This window comes from Sparus aurata, chromosome 11, assembly GCF_900880675.1.
Source record: "Sparus aurata chromosome 11, fSpaAur1.1, whole genome shotgun sequence".
Taxonomy (NCBI): Eukaryota; Metazoa; Chordata; class Actinopteri; order Spariformes; family Sparidae; genus Sparus; species Sparus aurata.
In genome coordinates this window covers 17241477-17262319 of record NC_044197.1, presented here as the reverse complement: position 1 = coordinate 17262319, position 20843 = coordinate 17241477, and the positions used below count along the sequence as shown (strand labels likewise).

Below are 20843 nucleotides of genomic sequence, written 5' to 3'. Positions count from 1 at the left end.
CTTTCATTTGGATTTGAAAGCATTTAATGAGATTAACTATTTGAGTTTCAAGTCATTCTGCAGCATAATGCCATGAAGAGAGGGCTAAATAAATAAACACCCTCTTTTCCAATTTCCACCAAGGCATTTAGGGCACAAGAAACAGACTACTGTCCGACACTTTCCTCCGTGATAAAGATACAAAGGTAGTGTAGGAGCATACCAAGAAAGGTAACTGCAGCCACTGTGAAGCACTTTTATGAAAACTGCTACACAAATAAAGGCTATTATCATTATTATTCATACTGACCAGGTTGGCCTCACTGGGTGCATGGTACTTCTCCGTGCCCATGCGCACCAGGCCATCGTTGTAGAGAAAAATGCGAAGTGGGTCGCAGGAAGTGACAAGGATGTAGATGCGCAGGTCAAACTTGTAGCCCTCCATCAGAAAGGGCTTGTCCAGGTACTCCTGAACGATAAAGTGCTCCTGGGCTGGCAGCTTCTCACAGTTACGGATAAGCGAGATCCTGGATAGACAGAAACTTTATTAATACTTGGGGGGGAAATTGGGGTGTCGTCACCAGCATAATAAAATATGGCATGGTAAAGACAAAAAAGATAATTAAAAAAATGATAGATGGGAGCATAGCAGGGATCGTGAACATGACTGATGACACTGGCACTCTCTTTATATACGTGTTGAAGCACAAAAATTTCAGCCAAACAGTATACAGATTTAATGTGTTTCAACACAATATTTCATTTCAAAGTCATTTGGAAAAGTTGGGGGCATATTTCTGGGGTGCCACATCTGTCTCTTATGCTGATACTTTCAATCTTCACAGTGCAAGATTAAGTTTTGCCCCGTTTCTGTTTTTCAAAGCAACAGATCTTACATCTACATTGAAAACCCTTAGGAGTGAAATGGTCAGAGCCATAGTGCCCTGATGGCATTCGTGTGACCTTCCATTGCTTCAGAAGCTTCCCTGAAATTGTATATAAGTGAGCATACTCAGCCTGCCTCAGGTCTAGTTAAGCAGGACAAGCTGTTTGGCTCTGTGATGCATCGAACGATCCAGAAACTTTGTTACTCTGCTCATTACCTGGCCATCTAAATAAAGCAGTGGAAAAATAAACGTACCAAAAATGCACAGGTACAACACAAACACCGGTTTGTCTGGAAAAAAATTGTGTGAGCATCTGGAGAGCGTTGTGATTTTCTGAATTCCAACCCTGCTCTGTCTGAACGGCACAGTACATCAAATGCTGTAGCAGGGTCTTTTAGCTGTGCACAGGTTAATAGGAGCAGACGTTGTCCTCCGTTTCAGCCTTCACTCTAATTCATTTGCTTTGGTCTCATGTCACTGGCACTCAGACCTTATAATACGCAGGCCATTGCTAGCTGGATTCAAGAATGACTTGTGTTAGTTTGTGTGCGTCCATGTGGCCGTGCACACAAGGGTGAGGGGCAATACTTTCAAAACGTTGTGAATGCGAAAGTGTGTGGGTGTATGCTTGTGTGTAGTGAGGGTGAGGGGTCATTGTTAAACAATCTCCCACTATGTTCAAGCATCACGACTGACCTATATCACCATCACTCATAGTTAAGTCAGACTTTGCTTAAATTGCTTACATGCCCAGGCTGGAAGGCCTTGTTATACACATGTGAGCAGGCACACCACACACACAAACAAAGTACTTGGCCAGGATGTTAAGACTTGATTGTTCACAAAGTACAGTTTGTAGTATTGAGATATTGTGGAACCAAGCCTCCAATACCATGTGGCTTCTATAATCAAAGCCATAACATACAGTGTCTTGGGAGCAGTACGATATATTTTGCCATATTATTTTTTGTTTTATTAGTTATCGCTTAACTAAGATGCAAAAACGTGAGTGCATTGTTGATGAGCTTAAAGTGTGAATGTAGACAGGGATCCATTTACTGCAGTCCTTCCTTTAGTGGTTTGCAGATCTGCTTTAGTATGATGTAGTTGTTACTTTATCTATCTCCATGAGCTCCTGGCAACACAAACTACTGCAGTATTTATAGACGAGCACCTCTCTGGCCTGCTTATCACAGTATTTGAACAGAATAAAAACAGAGAGAAGTTGACAGGAGCTTGACCGATGATGTGAGGGGCCCTCCTAACAGGCAGACAGCAAGCTGAATGATGAGGACAGGGTTAACGGTGTTAGTTAGTCGAGGAGGAGTAGCTGAGGAGACGACGACATGATTGATGAGCTGTGGTGTCAGATAATCACGGCCCACTCTCCCCTGCCTATTTAATTTGGCACCGGAGGGGGATCTCGCCTTTTTAAGCCCGGCACGCGCTTTTATTTTGTTTCCCTTATAACAAGCTGAGCTTCAGACACAAACAATAACTTCATTTAGTTGGCCGACGGAAAAATAAATTACACGGGGTAGATATAACTTAATTTCCTGCCGCGTCACACCACGCACAAAAAAATAGAGAAAAATCTAATCTTGTGAGCTGCCCGCCGTTGAGTGGACGAGCTAAACTCATTATCTTTCATATTCTTAATGTATTGCAATAATTCAGCCTTTGCTGCCTTTTATTCTTTAATAAATAAGGGCTTAGTGCAGCACTGAGTTATAAGTAATGCTTACATTATACCAGAAAGGACAAATTCAAAGAGAATTTGAGGGAGAGGTGAAGCACACTGAGCTATTTGTACTTCAATATCTCCACCTATTGGTGCCAGTGATGAATGCACTCCAAAGTTTTTCTTCATACATGCACTTCAGGGATCACTTTTCAAAAACGAGAAGCAAATAGGTATAATTAACACAAGATTAGAAGTTTTAAAATATTTTGAAGTGCTAAAGAGAGCTATGTGCAAAGCAAAAACAAATTCTTTTAGAAGGCCCTGTATTTTAGCCAAATCATAATATTCACAGTTTGACCTTTCTTTTAGTTCATCTTTGAGCTTATGAAACAAAATCATTTGCAAAACCAACCACACTTGAATCTTTGAACTTTGCATGCTCACTTTATTTTAGTTTTGTCATTGACCTGCACAAAGGTCACATCATAGATCAAGAGAATTCTGTTTTAAATGCGAATGCGTTGGTTGGGCTCATACATAGAACATTAGAATAAATTCCTGAGATTATTTCAGAAAATGATTATGATAATTGTGTTCTTCACCACTTTGTGAGTATTAATTGAACTGTTGTATCCATCTATTTTTTACGGCACTTGTCCTGGTTAGTGTTGTTGAGTAGAAATGCCCAAATATCCCCAGGGAGCTTCCTAATTCCTATCAACTCTTGCTGGGAAGGAGATGTCATTTCTCCAGGGTGTCATGGCTTTGCCCAAGGATCTCCTCCCACTCACCTGGACATCCTCCTAATGCCAGCAGCTCTCTTACTAGATGACCAAATTAGCTCAACTGGCTGTTCTCAAAGCGAAGAAGCTTTGAAATCAATACCATCCCCACACTAAGCCAGATTACAATGTTCAACACTGTGTAATTCAGTTCAACTCTGGTAAATTTTGGTCTGCAATATTGTGTCCAAACCTACTTTAACACATTACAGGGACAACATATTGGTTACTCCTTAAAATATAATTCAAAACAAAACACTGATCACTACAGGCTCAAAATATTACCAATAAATCAATTATTCTGACATTAACAAAAAAATAAAAACAGTTGACGTAGTGCAGGAGTAGAAAGACCACAAAGTCACAATGCTTTCAGAAAAAATACATTTCCAAATACGTCACGACTGCAACTGTAATGGTAGTGAAACATACCACAAAAAATGTGACAAAAAATGTGACATCATAACCTGAGAACTATGAAAAATCACATTCAGGTAGCACAACCTGCTCATCTTTTGATAAAGAGATGCTATTGAAAGATAGAGTCCCCCTGCAGCAGCCATCTTGGTCCATTTTCTAGTCTGACTGGTCTCTGCTGATGGTGCCTCATAAAGGAATCCAATAATCACATGCAGAGACCTTCAGGGAAGGAACTACAGTAACTGCCAGGGACTGCACGTTTGTGTGTGTGTGTGTGTGCGTGTCCTCCACTGGTAGTGATAACCTCTGATTTATGGAGAGTGTGGCCATCAAGGACAATGAGGCCAACAATGAGATTCACTACACCCTCTCAGCTTAAATACTCAGTCTGGTCCCAGCCATAATGCTATTTCCATAGACACCCATGTCAGGGTCACAAACCTCTTATTGCCTTGTTTTGTCGTACCCATCCTCTACTAGCTCTACTTCTAATTTCCTCCTCCACTTGCTCACTCTCTTGCTTTCTATGCTCTGCTTTAGTCACTCTTAGCCCTTGCTCCCTCTTAGTTTGATTGGCTTGGGGCACTTGCCAGCCTCTGACCTACCCATGACCCATGGCTCCATTGGCGGGTTTGACGATGAAGGTCTTCTGCTTGCGTTTCCTGCGTAGCTCCTTGACGTAGTTCTGGAACTGAGTGTACTCGGCAGGGAAGATCCAGGTTTTGGGTATGAAGCTGTACTCTTGAGGCTGGCACTTAATCATTCTGGAGAAACAAAGAAACAGATTGTGTGGGGGTAACTTGACAACATTTCACACTTTTAGAATCATCTGATGTACTAACTCTGATCAGAGTAAAAATGAATTTTGTGCTTTTACAGCAGTTTCCTCTACTTTTTTGGCCACAAGTACTCAGTTGTAACTTCTTAAAGCACTAGCTGGCTGAAAACTCAGCTTTGAAATACTCTTGTTTTTGCACATCTGCAACTGAACCAAAGTGATGTCGTTGTGTGTTTAAAGAGAGAATACTTACTTGGACATGTTTCTTGCGAGGCAGTCTTTGCGGCAGATTTCGCCCATGCCAGGGAAGTGGTTAATTCTCTGCAGAGAGACAGGCAGACATAATAATGTTGTTATGGTCATTATGCCACTCAATTCCACCCCCACCCCTTCATAAAAATGAGCACATTAAAGGCAGCAACCTGAAGTGAGCTTACGATGTTCTGACATTTATGCCCAATTACGGACTCAAAACAAAAAGGTGACGCTGAGACCTTTCTCAACCCTTATTTAGTTTATCCTGTTTTTTTTAATACTATTTAAAGGTTGGGGAGGGAAGAGGCGAGAAAAAAAAAAGACGATCAATCTCAACTCCGAGGGGCCGAGGTAATTGGTTCTGCATCGCAAGCTCCTGCAGTGACAGTTGAATGAATTGCTTTGAATGTGCCGAAAGGGGGGTGGGGGGTAAAGGGAAAAACTCTGGGTTTTCTGTATTCTTTGACCAAATGAGCCTGAACAGGGGCGTTAATTAGGCTCGTATGAACTGAAACTTGACAGCAAACTCTCACAGTACATCACTAAATGGAAAAGAGGGAAAAATTAAAAGAGGGAGAGAGAGAGAGGAGAGGATGGAAAAAAAGAAAGCAGTGTAAAAGGATCCTGTGATTATTATCCAAACGAGACAGACATAATTAGAGATTCGGAAGAGATTGCACAATTATGCCAATGCCGCGAGACGACGTGGCTTGTGAGGGGAAATCAAAACCAATTGTTGAGGGACTTCTACTTTTCTACAGAGAAATCTCGTGAAACACCACGGCAGTGCAGAAGAATAAGTGAAAACAACTGACAGCAAATCACTAGTTCCATGTGACACGTTAGCTGCGTTGCTACATGTTAAGCTGTTACAGTATGTTTAATATTCAATCTACTGAGCTGAACTCTTGCTGCCCCTGTCCTAACAAGCCATACTCTGAGTAGCTTGTGATTTAATCAATCATTAGTGCCCAGTATAATCAAATAAGCACTCGGGAAGATTGATGGCTAACGCTTGAAGCAGCAACAGCAAGTTCACTCCGCAGGACGTGGAGGTCAGACAGAGGTAAGATCACTCTCAGGTTAGTGCACAGAACTAAGGGAAACCCTTGTTGTTTAGGCCAGTCTTGTCAACATCACCAGTGACATCTGAAACCTGACCCCCACCCCATGCTGTTCACAACTTGTCAGTCTACCTGTCAATCTTCTCATCAGTCTCTGTGTGTGTAAGCTCTGTTGTTCCCTCTCACTCTCTCCACCCCGCTTTCCTATCTCCTCTCTCGTGTCTCTCTCTTACCTCCCAGGGTCTGAAAAAAGCACAGTAGGCACACTTTTTTCCTTTCTTTACATTCTTTTTCATTCTTAAAATTGTTTTACTTAATGCACAAAAAACACATCGGTTTCCTAATACTGTCCAGTGCTGCAGCACCTTATTCCCCCTCCGTCTGAAACACTCTGTTTTCACTCCTGTCTCTTTAAGGTCCCCCCCCACATACACAGCCCCCTTTGATTGGTCAGCTCAGACACGCTTAAGCTCGCACCACTCACAATAACAGAGCATCTGTGCGAAATCAATAGCATCAAGCCTTAAATTATGCAAATGTGTGACATGGTGACGTAGTGTGAAATGAAAAATTTACAGAATTAAAGGCAGGACTACTGACGAGGCATTTCGGGAGAAGTGTTGAAAGCGAATGTAAGCCAGGGTGGTGTGAAAACATCCAATAGGCCCTGGGTGTGGTGGCAAAGTTGGAGCCAGAGATACCACAATACACAAAAAAAAATTAGGTTAATTAGGTTGAGGCACCCGAGCAATGGTCTTGATGGAAACTGTTCCACATTATGTACATTGTGTGGTCAAGCAATATTTTCTGTATAAGCTTTACAGGTAGTGTTAACAGTGAGTAAGCAATATACAAATGTTGTTGCAACAGTATTTTCCCCAGAAAACGGCAGAGTAACCCTTACAGCCTGAAAATTTTACAACCATTATATATGTGATGTTGACTGCATCCCTTAAACCCAGTGTGTGTCTGTGCTTGTTCACCTTCTTTCTAAAACTCAATAAAAAAAAAAAACAATGTTGTTGCAATAACCCTGTGTCCTTTGGTGGTCTACATTGTGTTGTTTTAACTGTGTGGTAAGACAAACAGCCGTCAAGGTGATCATTTTTAAATTTTAAGTGTCAATAAGACAGATAAGTTATTTTTTTAATAACTAGCATACCACATTGTAGGCATGTGCTCATTGCCGTGGTAAGTCAGCAGTATGTCAGTAATGCTATAACGATATCTGGTAACAGATTAACTTCAGGTTTAATTGTTGTTCTCCCGATACAATTGTTACAATTCTGATTTAATTTAACATCACAGTTATTTAGTATTTTGTTCACCGTACAATAGCAACAAAACCGTTTCTAGGGAATGTATTGCATTGTAATAAGTTACAAAAATCTGCAGAAAACTATGTCATGTTTATTCAGCTCATTAAAATTCTCCAAGCACAGGAAAGTTAAAGTAGCCTTCATGTTCGTTTCATCCTTTAAGTCCCTTTCTCCTTCTGCACTGCAGCATTTAACTTTGGAAGCATCTCTTTCACCTTTTCCCTTAAGGAATCCTTGGGGGTAGAAATCTCTTCTCACCTTACCAACTAGTGCTATTGGAGGCAGGTTATTTTGGTTTTAACATTTGGTTTACCTCTTAAGTATGCGGAACACATGACCTTTTTCAGATCTGCTTGGTCAAGACTTTTCATTTCCACTTACACACATCCACTGGCAGCTTATCAGTATCATGGTCTTTGGCTGCTGGTGACTGAGCAGCTTTATTGGAGCATACTGTTAAGGTTAAGATCCAGATTTTCCTGTCTTGTGCAGCAATTGGATCTGACAGCCTTATTCTTAAGCTCTCTTTTCTAACCTCTAGGCTTCTACAAACAGTGTGCTGACTTGACATGGTCGCCATGCGGTGTACCTGATAGTTCCTGAGCTCAGCGATTTTCTCATGCTGCACAGCCGAGTCATTCCAGATGAGGTTGGCAGTCTCGTCCTCATCTCGGGTCTTTATGAAGTCCATCTCGTTGATGGCTATACGAACTGTGGAAAAACACTCACATTGGATTTTATTCATCATATAAAATAAACGCTATCCACTCATTAAGCCATATCAATAACGTATGAATGCAAGAGATAACTTTGACTCACAATCAAATATTTCTACTTTAAAGAACAACGTTTCACTCACACACATTTTGCTAGGCTTAAACTCTGTTTTTGCATACATTAAGAGAGAAATGACTTCTGGAGATGATAGATCTAACAGCCATATTTACCATTCATGGAATGGTTGCAGAGCAGCCAATCGTAATGCCTCTCTTCAGAAAGATAAATTAATTGTCTGTAATGCATTCAAATCCCACTGGAAACCCCATAGTATGAGAGATAGGTGGCAAGCCCATTTGGACATTAATCCGACAACTATTCATTATTCAGTGAGTAATGAAAAATTCATATGCCCTAACGAAACGAGGTATTAATTAATTTCTCGAAAGCCTTAGCAAACCTGGAAGAGGCTTGCCTAATGTTGCATGATGGCACTTGAATGGGAAAAAGGTGTTTCCGATGTAACTTCATCCATCTGATAACGCCGTGTGTTTTGCTAACTGGAACATGGAGGGTTTACAGATACCAGTTTGGTCTTTACAACTATAATCAATCTCACCCAACAGACATCCTTAGGGCCAGCGTTTGCATTCCCTTCTCACTGAGCAAATGCCTCGAACTTTAACCTTTACCTGTAATACTATCAATTCTGAAGCAAAAAAGACAGCTGCAAAAAAGGTAACAGCAAAAACGAGCCATCCATCTGGCCCTTTGTGTTAATTTTCCTTCAAAATAGCCCCGCACTAACCACAGAATGGCCACTGTGAGAGTCTCGTCACAGCTAGAAAACTGACTCACAGCTAGACTCCCATCTACATCCAGGATCCCAGCAGCCCCCAACTTGTACTTGCTGCTGCTGACTCCTTAGTTTCCTAGGTTGTAGTTCACCCCCTGAGAGCTGCGATACCACACAATATACTGAACATGTACGGAGTGCTTACTGTGCTCTTTTGGCCCTCCTCAAAAAAAAAAAAATAACTCACTGCCAAGTTAAGTTACCTCAATAAAGGTTTATGTATGTATGTAAGGCCGAGCTGTCTCCATGTGAACTGTTTGACTGCAATGCAACTCTGTTAGGTTCATTTGCAACGTTAAACAACAAACAAAAACAATCCATGAGAGCAAATCTGATTTTATTGTTGAGACAACATCATGATTGGATTTTGCTGTGTTTTGAGGAACCAGCCATGCCATACCAAAAGCTCTTTTCAAAATGATTACGCAGTTCACTGTGTCACAGGGCATTAATCCTACCGGCAGGACCACCTGCATTGTTGGTCTTGCTGGCTCATGAAATTTAAATACAATCAAAATATACATTTGGAAGCTTGTAATCTGACACTTTTGTTTTATTCTAAACCCACTGTATGTAGATTAGACACAAAATTAGTTCACCAGACAAAACTAGTGATCTTACCATGTTTTCCTTAATGACTATGTCATTTTGTGGAAGACATTTTGATCAGAAGAGAGAGCTCTTCACTGACTGATTTTGTTGTGCCTAAACAAACTATATCATCAAACACTCTTCGTTTCCATGACTAAACAAACTGAATAAGCAAACTGACCTTAAAGGACAACAACATTTCATATTGTTTTACTTTGTTTATATGTGGCGGACCCTGCCACCTTCCTAGCTTCAAACAGTGTTCTGGGGACTTTGTTGTCCTCAGAGAACAGTTGTTTATTCAGTTATGAAATGTTTTTGTGTTTTTACCTCATTTATGTTGTAAAGCCAAACTACATAGTGCCCCTTTCATCTTAATCGTGAATCCTTCTACGTAAGAAGTAAGGAATACCTAAAGTAATACTAATACAACAACTGAAACTGAAACCATTTCAGGCATGTTTTTCAACAGAAAACATCAATACTAAGATAATGTGCGGGCACATCAATGAAAAGATTTCATCAGCCATCTCAAAGAAAGCCTCTTTTCATCCTATACAAAGGATGAAAAGAGGCGAATTCTTTGATTAAGACAAACTCTTTGATCAAAAGATGTCTTCTCTGTAAAGAGTTACATTTCTGTTGAGTATATATGCCAGTTTTAGCTCCTTTTCAAGCCTCATTTTAATCATTGTGTCTTCAGTCTTTGCTGATCATTTGTATCCGTCGTTGTAATTACTGTAACTTTCAAAGTGTTTTAATGTCATTAGTAAAAGGTTACCGTACCAATCTCGTATTTGGTGCCAGCAACATTGGCTGTGATGGTGCCTTTCTTCTTTTTGGTGCGAACCTTCCTCTTCCCACTGCTCTGGTAGGAGCCCACAGATGGCCCGTTCACGGGGGACGCTCCTTGATCCTCTGGAGGAGGAGGAGGAGGAGACAGCATACAACAAAACTAGATACAGTCACAGCTTGTGCTCCGGACTGGGAGGGGAGCAGGCGTATTATAATATATTTTCCTCATTTCTACAGGGGATTTAGTGGGGTTGGTTTATGGAGCTAGGGTGTAAATGAATTAGGCGTCTAGTTTGTTATAGCTGCATGCATCATGATCCTTTTATCATAATCTGTGTGTGTGTGTCTGTGCAAGAGTGTGGGGCTCTGTGCAGGAGAGAATCATACTGACTGTGCAGGCAGGCTGTATGTGAACAGGTGGCCAGGTGTGTGTGTGCTTTATTTGCCACGGTGTGTGTACAACATCTAACAGAATAATCCTGTCCCCGCAAAGCGTTGGACCTCTCTTACTCACCTCCTTCATTGGGAGGGGAGGGCATCTCAGGAGCTGCAGGACTGAGGGGGCAAGCCAAGCTTTCTGCAGGGCTTGGCGGGGCGGGTGGGCCTCGCAGGGTATTCTCAGCACCCTCCAAGGGCTCTCTCACACTCACACTAGTTGGTCTTCCCTGTCTTGGGCTGTATGGCGATGTGGTTGAGGATGGCCCAATGGATCATCTGAGCATCTCCCTGGCGCCTTTCAGCAGCATAAAGAGCAGCAGCAGAGTCTGAGTGGGCAGGGGAGTTAGGAAGTGGGTAGCAGTGGTGGGGGAAGAGCAGGAGGGGGAGGGCCTCTCAAGGGTCTGCACAGTCCCAGCTTATTTACAGCCCCGAGAGGAGACAGGGAGGGAGGGGGGGATGGACAGCGGGATGGATAAGAATGCCTGTAGAGAAGAAGAAAAAAGATATTTAACAGCAGCAGAACAGTAGTAGCAGGCTGACTGCTCCTCACTGTGGATCTGTGTGTATTTTTTCAATGGACTAGAGTGCATTGGACATGCTTTTGATGTAAAGCAGCGGCAACAGGGGCATACAGGCCTATCACAGGCTACATCAGTCAATCCGACACTGAGCGTAACAGTTCAGTGAGAACTCTGTACAGCTTTGACACTGCAGTACTACTAATGAAATAATCTAAAGCTGTGTGATGTCCACTAGACTAATTGGTATTCCGCAGAGCCATTGTGAAATATTAATGTGGTTGTCAAGTAAAGGGTTTGCAGCATCTCACTGTGTCTCATGTTTGTGCCAGCTGGGTTTCATTGTATGGCTGAGAGGTCACTTCACTCAAACAGATGGCATCTTTACAGTGGTTTGTTAAAAGGATGCTTCAGGCTATGAACAGTGTGGGAAATTAACACCAGTCATCAGCCAAATCCTGTTATTGTTTGGCTGTGGCCTGACTGTGTGTCTTCAAACCACTTTTGGATGTAGTACACTATTGTTGAGATGTCTTGTCACATTTAATTCTTTGCTGGCTGGGGCAGCACAGTGACTCAGTGGGTAGCACTGTTGCTTTGCAGCCAAAAGGGGACTGGGCTTGAGTCTCTGTCTTCTTTGTGAGGGCTTTCCATGTAGGAGTGGGCGATCTGACAATTTTAGATCATGATCGATCCCAAAGACATCCAACATCTTATTTAACTTAAATAAGGAAAATCGTACAGGCTGTAGTATTTAATGTCCTCTTACTTATGGTTCCAAACTTCACAGAACTTCACAGACTAGCAGATCCATGCTACGTAAACAAACCAAAAGAGTGATAAGTTGACTGACAAATTACTTCTCGTGGCTCTTTCTTTGGGTGATGTAGTCTTGGGAATCCAAATTAAGTTAAAACTAGTACCATGGCCGATGAGGAGCTTGTGCCGAAAAAGAACTACCATTGATACAATATTGTGTTTAATGGCGCAAAATAGGGCTGCAGAGTTGATTGCAAAATGATCATAATCGTAATATGGCTAAATGCAATATCCAAATTACAATTATTGCAATTTTTTAGCCAAAAAAGGTCAAATGTGAGACAAATCTTATTTTCCAAAATGTAAGAAAACGTGTTTTTTTCTGTGCAGACACCAACAAACATTTTATATTAAAAACATCATGCTTTTGATATTTTTTTGTGTATATTTGTCAAAATAATCACAATATGATTTTTCAGCAATATCATGCAACCCTTGTGAAAATGGTAAAATGTTACGTAAGCTACAGTTTACACAGCATTTCAAAATTGATTGTAATTGTGACTTAACGGGTTGTGATATTAGTTTTTAACCAGATCACTCACCTATTTTTGCATGTTCTCCTTTCGTAACTATGGGTTCTCATGTGCAGGTGCTTTAAATGTGTCATATTTTCAAAGACAGAGCAAGATTCAGGTGGACTGGAGACTCCGAACAGCCCACAGGTCTGATACTGTGGGACTGTGTCCAGTAATGGACTGGCAAGCCGTAAATTGTTTTCCAAATTTACAGCATGCTGGGAACAATTACAGCCACTCAGGATCCTTGCATGTCAAATACTGCGTGTAGCTGCTTTATTCTGAGTCAACAATGATCGATACTTATAGACTGAGGATTCAGAACCCCTGCCTCCTATTCAAGGGGTCATAAATTAAATCTGAAATGGTTGGATAATCATATTTCTTCGAGTCCCTTCAAATTGTTCAGATAAAATAAGATATGACCATGACCATTATCTCTCTTTGGTTGACCTTGTCCCAACTCATTAACATATCGAACCAGTGGCATGTGGTCTCAAGAAAGGATGCAGAGTATCAAGTGCATGTGGTATGGTAAAAGTTTTAACCACATAAAACTTTAAATCAGAGGTAGTACAGTATACAACAGCTACATCTACAGTACACAGGCTTATGGTGCCTCTTTTGCAATTCATAAAGAGATCAACAGTAGCCTCTAGTGGTGAGAACACCAATTTCTATCTGTACACTTAGATACATCTGTAAGTGTACATGTGCACACATAAGAAAATATGCACACAGGCTGACTTGAAACCAAACCTATTGGTTCAATGAGCAACCTCCAAACAAATGAGAATGGATAAAAGTCCAATCGAATTACATGATCACCCAGCAGTCTTTACTGTCAGCCTCTGGTATGCCTGTGGTAAGCACAAGACATCGATCCTGGGGAGGAATAAGATCAGCGCAGAGGGGGAGAGAAACAACAAAGAGTCAGAGTGATAAAGTGAGGCAAGCCATGATGTTGACAACCAGCCCCCACCTCCCAGTGGTGTACTGGATATCTGTACAGGAGGCCGGGAACTGTGTCTCTACAGGAGCACTGAACCTTGGTATCATGTAAACCCTCAGGAACAGTGGGAGATCTGACGGTCGCATGTGATGCAAACTAAACACCTACAAAATACAGATAAGAGCTGGGATGTTAATCATTCTGCACAGTATTGCAGGAATATTAATCCTCAAAATAGAAGGAACTTATTTTATTGCTCTTTTTGTGTTTTAGTAACATTAAATATCAACATCTTGGTTGTATAGTCCACTTTCTAAATTAAACATAATTTGTAATGTTGCTCTATATCCCCATTTATTAATGCTGTTGACAACATTGTTTCATATCTTCATTTCAAATCGCCTAATATTTTTCCAGTAAGCTTGTGTGCAAAACTAAGGCTACCCTAATAACTTAAAGAGAAGCACATGAACATAAAAAAATATCTGATCATGTGATTACATTTCTCTCGTTGCTCCTCTTCGCGTGTCTGTCAACATAGATTTATGTTGAAGCGTGTTTGCCTGACTCCTACAAGGGCCACAGTTCAGGCTTTAATCACATTGATGGATGACCAAGCAAAACTAGGCTCTGTCATGTTTTGCTCATTTGTGTTAGTAGTAGTGGTGGTAATCAACCGCAAGATGGCCTAGTTTTACTTGCATTCACATGATATAAGTGGGCTTTACAATGCAGGCAAACAGCAGATTAGATTAGAGTGACTGTTAATCACTGACTGTTAGAGAGTTATAAGTTTTTGTGAAACAGGTTTGAATTTAGATCAGAGACCACTGTCTCGAGTCATACCCTTTAAGATTTCCTGTCTAATTAGTTGGGGTTCACCAATTCTGAACGCTGGTACTGATATTCACCTTGATGACTGCTTTCACCTATCTGCAAATAAGATCACATTCACAGATGGCAGTGGCCGATGTTTATCTGTTTGGGGTTTTTTTGCATTAATTTTGCACTGGCAATTTTGCACTTTTTTTTTCACTGAGTAGAGGAATTTGAACATTTGAACAGCTGGCTGATAAGGCTTTTAAGCTATTTCTTTTCACAACATCTCACAATTGGTGCGCCCCTCTTGTCAGTTAGAAAAGACACAATATTCAGATAGAGACCGTACAGACAGTGTAATGGTCTGTCATATATATCATACCATATTGTTCTGGAGCATCCGTATGGTGTCGTGCTTGGATATCCCTTTTAACCTACTCCATAGTTTCTTTCAGCTTTCTGGTTATTCTTTGTAATATGTTGGACGATTCAACAGGAACATATTTGTAGGCATTACTCGACCATATATTCGACTACTGGCATCATCACAACTAATCCTTCAGTGAAGTATTAATGACAAAATCTTTACCTAAATCCCTTCCACTAAGCATAGCATAAATCCTCTGGTGCAATTAAACTTTTTTTCCAACAGAGGGAGGCAGAGGGCAATCCCAGCAGAGCAGAGCTGAATGGGCTGATCTCCCAGGGATGCTGAGCTCACACACAACACAGAAAGGCTTCATTGTAAAGTCAGCTCTTCATGTTGCTCAGCTGTATCACTCTTAGTTTCACAGCTTCTTTATGCATGACAAATGCATGTCTGTCTGGCAGGGAACTGTTATGCAGAATGTCCCCTTAATTATCCAGCACAAGCTGTTAATGTGTGTGTCACGTTACTGTACGTCAAGCTTCTCTCTCAGAAACACGTATGTTGTCTGCAGCGTTTAGTCTAAAACACAAATATTTCAGGACACAATAACAGGAAGTAAAGTGGTTCTCGTCAAAATCATGAACCTCAAAATTCGTCTTCAAACAGATATTATCCTGCTTTCATAACAATGGCACTTCAAAAATATGGTGCCCCCTTTTATTTCACAAGCAAATCCAAAAAGACAGCACAAATAGCTTTACAAGAAGTGTGCCAACAGAAAAGCTGAACAAAAGCAGTGGGCTATTTATTCATGACAAGCAGTGTCACAACACAAGTCCCTTCAAAAACCAGCAGTACATCCCTGAGGGGTTTGTTTTATGTTTTTTTTTTTCTGCCTTACATAAAACTACATCTTGAAAGCAGTCGTCAAATACAGAATCAATAAAGAGGCTTGGGGAATCACCACTTAGCCTCACATTGTGCTGAAAGTGCAGGATTTGTAGACACAGGTTCTTTTCTGTGCATGCAGCATGTCCTGGTCTTGCCATTACAGCAGTGCTGGGACCTCAGGGTATGTATAACCATTTAAAGTGCAGAAAATGAGACACGTTGTACTATTATGCACTCTTGACTGAAAAGCAAATGTAAACAAAAGAATTTTCAAGTACAAAATGGGCCTTTTGTCTTGTAAGTAGCATAGACTTGGTCACTGGACGTTTTCTTACACTTAAAAGGCACAACATTATCATCATGGTCTTAAAAATAACAGTATGATAGCAAAATCCCCTTTGTGAAAACAAGTTCTACTTCTATCTTTATATATCTGGCCACTACCACAACATTGTCGTCCCAGGAAAAATGAAAGCTGAGTTTGCGGACTACTCTCACAGGAAAAGTAGCTGGTTTAGAATTGCCTGCAGATCTAAAATTAGCTCGAACCAGTGACCCAACTCTGGCTTCCTGCCTTCTTCCAGATATGAGGAGGAACAAGTGTGGGAGCTATCAGCCCACAGGGTACTGAAATACACCAACAAACAGCTGCGTGCTAAGCTTTGCCTTTTTCAGACAGAAATCTATAGAAATACAGGCAAAATGGTCAAATGCAAAATTCAGCCACTGCCTTTGTAATGCTTTGAAACATTTATTTCAACTGCAATCCGACCTGACCTTGTTCCAGGTAAGACAAAGTGGAGCAAATAACTTATAGCTGTGACAATGTGTACGAAGTGTTTGTTCAAAAGCACTGCAGTGCTGTACCGTTCCTCCTGTTACTGGGTTTACTGTCAAGTTGATTTCCTAATACAGTATTTGTTTTTTTTTTGTTTTTTAAAAAAAGAAAAACTGTGCACATAGCATTAAAAACATACACATGATAAACAATGTAAAAGTCCATTCTTTGAAGTGAACAAAAAGCCCAAACGTGCAGCAACCAAGTCTAATCACTCAAATGTTGTCAGTGCAATATTGCAACAAATATACTGTATTAATCCAGAAAAAACGTCAGGATGCCAGCTGTAGCCTGCATGAAAATAAAAGATTACACACATATCATATCCATCTTAATAGCCTTATCTCTGAGATAAGTCCAGAAGGCAGGATGCCACCAAGAACTCATATGTTAGGCTGTTATTATTATGTAATCCATCTGCTCTGTTAGGAATGGTCATCTCCAGGGTGCTATATCAGCATGTGGTCTCTAAGTGGCACACTGGACTACAAACAGACGAGACTAAATCAAATGGCTCTCCAAACACCACATCCCTATGTAATTAACTAGGCTCTGAGTATCCACAGCTAAGCGTCAGCAATACAGGAGAAAATCCTTAAGTGCACTTTCAAATCTAGCCTGAGCTAAAATGCTATGCTACTAAAAGTAGCGAGGGGACCTATGCCTATCACAGCACAGCAGTCAATATGGTATCTTCCAGATCACTGAAAGGATAGTAGGCCATCCCCTTTTACGGATCTTGACTGTATTTCAGGATTAGCGTAAATGCAGATCCTAAATCTCACATGTACTATCTTGGATATTAGGGAGTTTTCAGGAAATTGGTTGAGCTGACTAATTAAATGTCACAAAGCCCAAGGAGGTGCATTATTGCTATGTAATTACAGCTGCTAGCAGGCAGTAGCTAACGTCAGGTTGCTAGCCACTTGCATAGGTCAGGTGGAACGATCAAACAGGGAAACAATCTCGCAATGCTGCTATTCAGTCAACTTGCTGACATCAAATGTGGCGCTACAGCGACGTTAACGTTTAGCTGCCGTGCGAATGAGGGCGTTTTCATTTTCTTGCTGCTTCTAAATTAAATAACAAATATAAACCTGGATTAGACAGCGTGTAATATTTCAAAGGAAACACAATGACCCTGGGCTAACGTTACTCTACAGTTAGCTTAGCCGCACTACCTAGCAAAGGATGGAGAGGCGAAAGCGGAGTAGCCGTTAACGTTACCTTATTTATTCCAGGCACTGGCAGTGCAGCTCTTTTGCTGGTCTCATCCGAACGACACAGTCGCCGTTTTTTTTTAAAGGAGACACTGGCTCTATTTAGAGAAACCGTCCAGTCCCGAGAGATTTTTTTAAGACTATAACAGTGTTTATGGGGTGTAATGGCGTTACTACTGACGAGTGACGTTGGTTGACAGACACAAAAAAATCAGTATCTTGTAGACCTCTTGTGTGCTGAGAGTGCTGGAGCGAGTCCATGGGCAAAACCATTCGCTCCGTAGGAGGGGGAACCCAAGAGAAGTGCTGAAGTTTGCATTCCCAATCTGGCACCAACGTGACCGTGTGGTGTACTGCAGGGCGTGTACATTCAGTCAGCACGTAACATTTTAAACTCATACGAAGTTGCGAGCGAAAATTAAAGTCTTAACACGGCTGCGAGTTGTGTTTCGTACACCTGCAAGGCTTTGTTTAATGTCGGTTTCGGTGCTGCTCGTCCTCCACAAACACGCTGGTACAAACACAAGGAAGCTACCTAGCAACTGCGTCGCTGACCATGGTGCTAAAAAGCAAACCTGCCGGTTATGGGCGCGACCTGCTCAACGTCCCATTCACTTCTCAAGAGCTACCCATGTCTCGCTGTAATGACGTGGAAATGTTCCTCCGTAGACTCTTGCGTCCCTGCTCATGTTTATGATGCATTTTCTAAATATTTGTGTTATCAAATTTACCATTGGCATTTGTTTTCCACTTTGTTAGTGGTCCGATGTTTTGCAACCAAGGGCACTTCCTAGGAGGCCACCATGAATTGCATTAATTTCCCTTGTTTAAGTAGTTTGTTTAGGCGTGCTGATCTTAGGGATCGACCCAAATGGCTTTTTCACGGGTCAATATGGAAAATTATTATTTTGAATCAAGGAGACCAACAACTGATGTCTATGACTTATAGACATTTGCAGTGAAAATAAAAATCATGGTGTTACAATTGATAAAACATACAATTTGCTCAAGTTCTGCACTTGAGTAAAAAATTTTAATGGACTCTACTTGAATATTTCCATTTTCTGCTGCATTTATTTGATAGCTTTTGTTGCTGGTTACTTCATAGATATGGATTATTTGGTCTTGATTACTATTACTTGCAACATGTAACAGATCAGATAGTGTTGTGGGAAAGTCATTGATTGAGAGCACCATGGTGACTACAGACAGAGAAAAGATGCTGCATCAGAGCCAGTGTAGTGCATTTTGAAATTAATCGATTTATCAGACACAAAAAAAACACAATACTGATTAGTGGAAAAGTAGTTTATTTTTTAACACTTACTGTATTCAGCCAGTCATTCTTATGCTGATTTATTTCAACACCTCAAAAACAAGTTGTTATATATATAATATATATATATATATACACACACTACCAGTCAATAGTTTGGACACACCTTCTCATTTAATGTTTTTTCTAAATTTTCATGACCCATCAAACCCATCAAAATTATGAATGAACACACTAAAGTGACACAATGTGCCTTGGGCATGTGTCTTGGTTAAAATTACGTATTTTATGTACTCTGCCCTGTCCTTGTAGGGTGAGCATTTCTCTGGCCTTGTGTCGCCTTGGAGGTCAAAGCTCTCAGTCAGCAACAGAGTTAAGAGTTAAACATTATATTGCACCTTACCTTCAGTAGGCCTTTGCTTCACAAAAAGCAAAAAATAATTAGTGCAAAAAGGCTACACTTGGTGGAGTCACACTGCTTTCTCATGGATGTGATGAAACAATTTCTCTGTAAAACAGATTGCTTCATTTCACAAAAGATTACTTTGCTATTGAGTTTAAGGCATTTGTATTCAAACAAACATGTGCAATACTTTTTTCTTTCTCTAGCCTTAGAGATGTAACTTAAATCTCAGCTAATGCTTTAAAGGTTAGTCAAGATAGATCTTTTGGGAGTTACCTATTCAATTCAACTTTGTTAACTAATAATATGAGAACATAAATATTTTTCCTCAAGCCATGTGTTACTGACCAAACACTCTACAACAGCAATTACTGTTGGAATATAGAGCTATTTACATCACTTAACACTTTTTTGATCATAATGGATGAAAAAACAACATGAAATATTGTATGAATTATTCTAATTGCTACATCATAGGCAACCAGACATGTTTCAGTTTCTTGAAGACGTTAGACCTTTCATCCAAAAGGCTTCTTCACTTTTAACTAACTTGAGGGGAGTTGTATAGGCTTTTAAACTCTGTGTGGGAGTGTCCTTACAGAGTCGTAAAGGACACATGTGAGCTCTGAGTTTCAGTTGTTATGGACACTCTTGGGTCATTGACATGGCCTCTTGCAGAAGCCTCATGGATGAGAGGTGAATGTCTTCAAGAAACTGAAACAAGTCCAGTTGCCTAAAATATAGCAGAATTGTCATCACCTGGGTGACTGAGAACTTCAGAAAATTACTTTAATGCAGTGATCCTGGCTTGGACTTGTGGACTTTGACATGGACATCTACCTGAGTCATCATTGTGATGACCTGCAACTTGACTTGACAAAAATGAATAGCTTGACACTCAGCTGGGACTTGAAAATTAAAGACTAGTGACTTGACTTAATGATGATGAATCAAATTTCTATGATTGAGAATAAATTAAGAAATAAATAAGCTTTAAAAAAGTTTGTTGATTGATATATATATTTATATATATATATATATATACACACATTGTGATCTTAAGCTTTATTTCAATGTAAATGTATTGCTTTAATTGCTGATAACAATCACAACATAAGTGCCAATTTGCAGGAAGAAGTATTTCAGTGATATCACCACATTGAATGTCAGGAAAATGCATCTGTAAATGCACATTTTTATTTCAAATGTCTAAATTGGAATATTTAAAGCAATATTAAACTTATTTAAATGAAATGTTAAATATAGGGCTATACCTTTCATATAAATACATGACAAACTATTTTGTGAAAAAAGCCTATGTCAATAACATGAAATTGAAATCAATTAGCATAATTCTAAGGTGGCAGTTAAGACATTTTGTTTACCAAATGTTGTATACAAGTGGACTGTATGGAGGAAAAAAAATAAGGTCATATATATATATATATAATATATATATATATATATATATACACACACTACCAGTCAATAGTTTGGACACACCTTCTCATTTAATGTTTTTTCTAAATTTTCATGACCCATCAAACCCATCAAAATTATGAATGAACACATATGGAATTATGTAGTAAACAAAAAAGTGTGAATTAACTCTAAATATGTTTCATATTTTAGATTCCTCAAAGTAGCCACTCTT

General features: G+C 40.2%; 1 protein-coding gene across 3 annotated transcripts in view; it reads right to left on the bottom strand.

Annotated features, from left to right (window-relative positions):
- Window positions 1–17968, bottom strand: part of ttll7 (tubulin tyrosine ligase-like family, member 7) — an 81054-nt gene extending 63086 nt beyond the window's left edge. The window contains exons 1-7 of one of the 3 annotated variants that reach the window (XM_030432745.1): window positions 17518–17968; window positions 10642–11047; window positions 10119–10250; window positions 7758–7879; window positions 4784–4851; window positions 4358–4516; window positions 290–506 (exon numbers count right to left, since the gene is read on the bottom strand). In XM_030432745.1, coding sequence (XP_030288605.1) covers window positions 290–506; window positions 4358–4516; window positions 4784–4851; window positions 7758–7879; window positions 10119–10250; window positions 10642–10666 — 723 coding nt within the window. In that variant the 5' untranslated portion in view covers window positions 10667–11047; window positions 17518–17968. The remainder of the gene's footprint in view (window positions 1–289; window positions 507–4357; window positions 4517–4783; window positions 4852–7757; window positions 7880–10118; window positions 10251–10641; window positions 11048–17517) is intronic. The other 2 variants (XM_030432747.1, XM_030432746.1) reach the window with 2 other exon arrangements.
- Between the last annotated feature and the right edge of the window lie 2875 nt (window positions 17969–20843).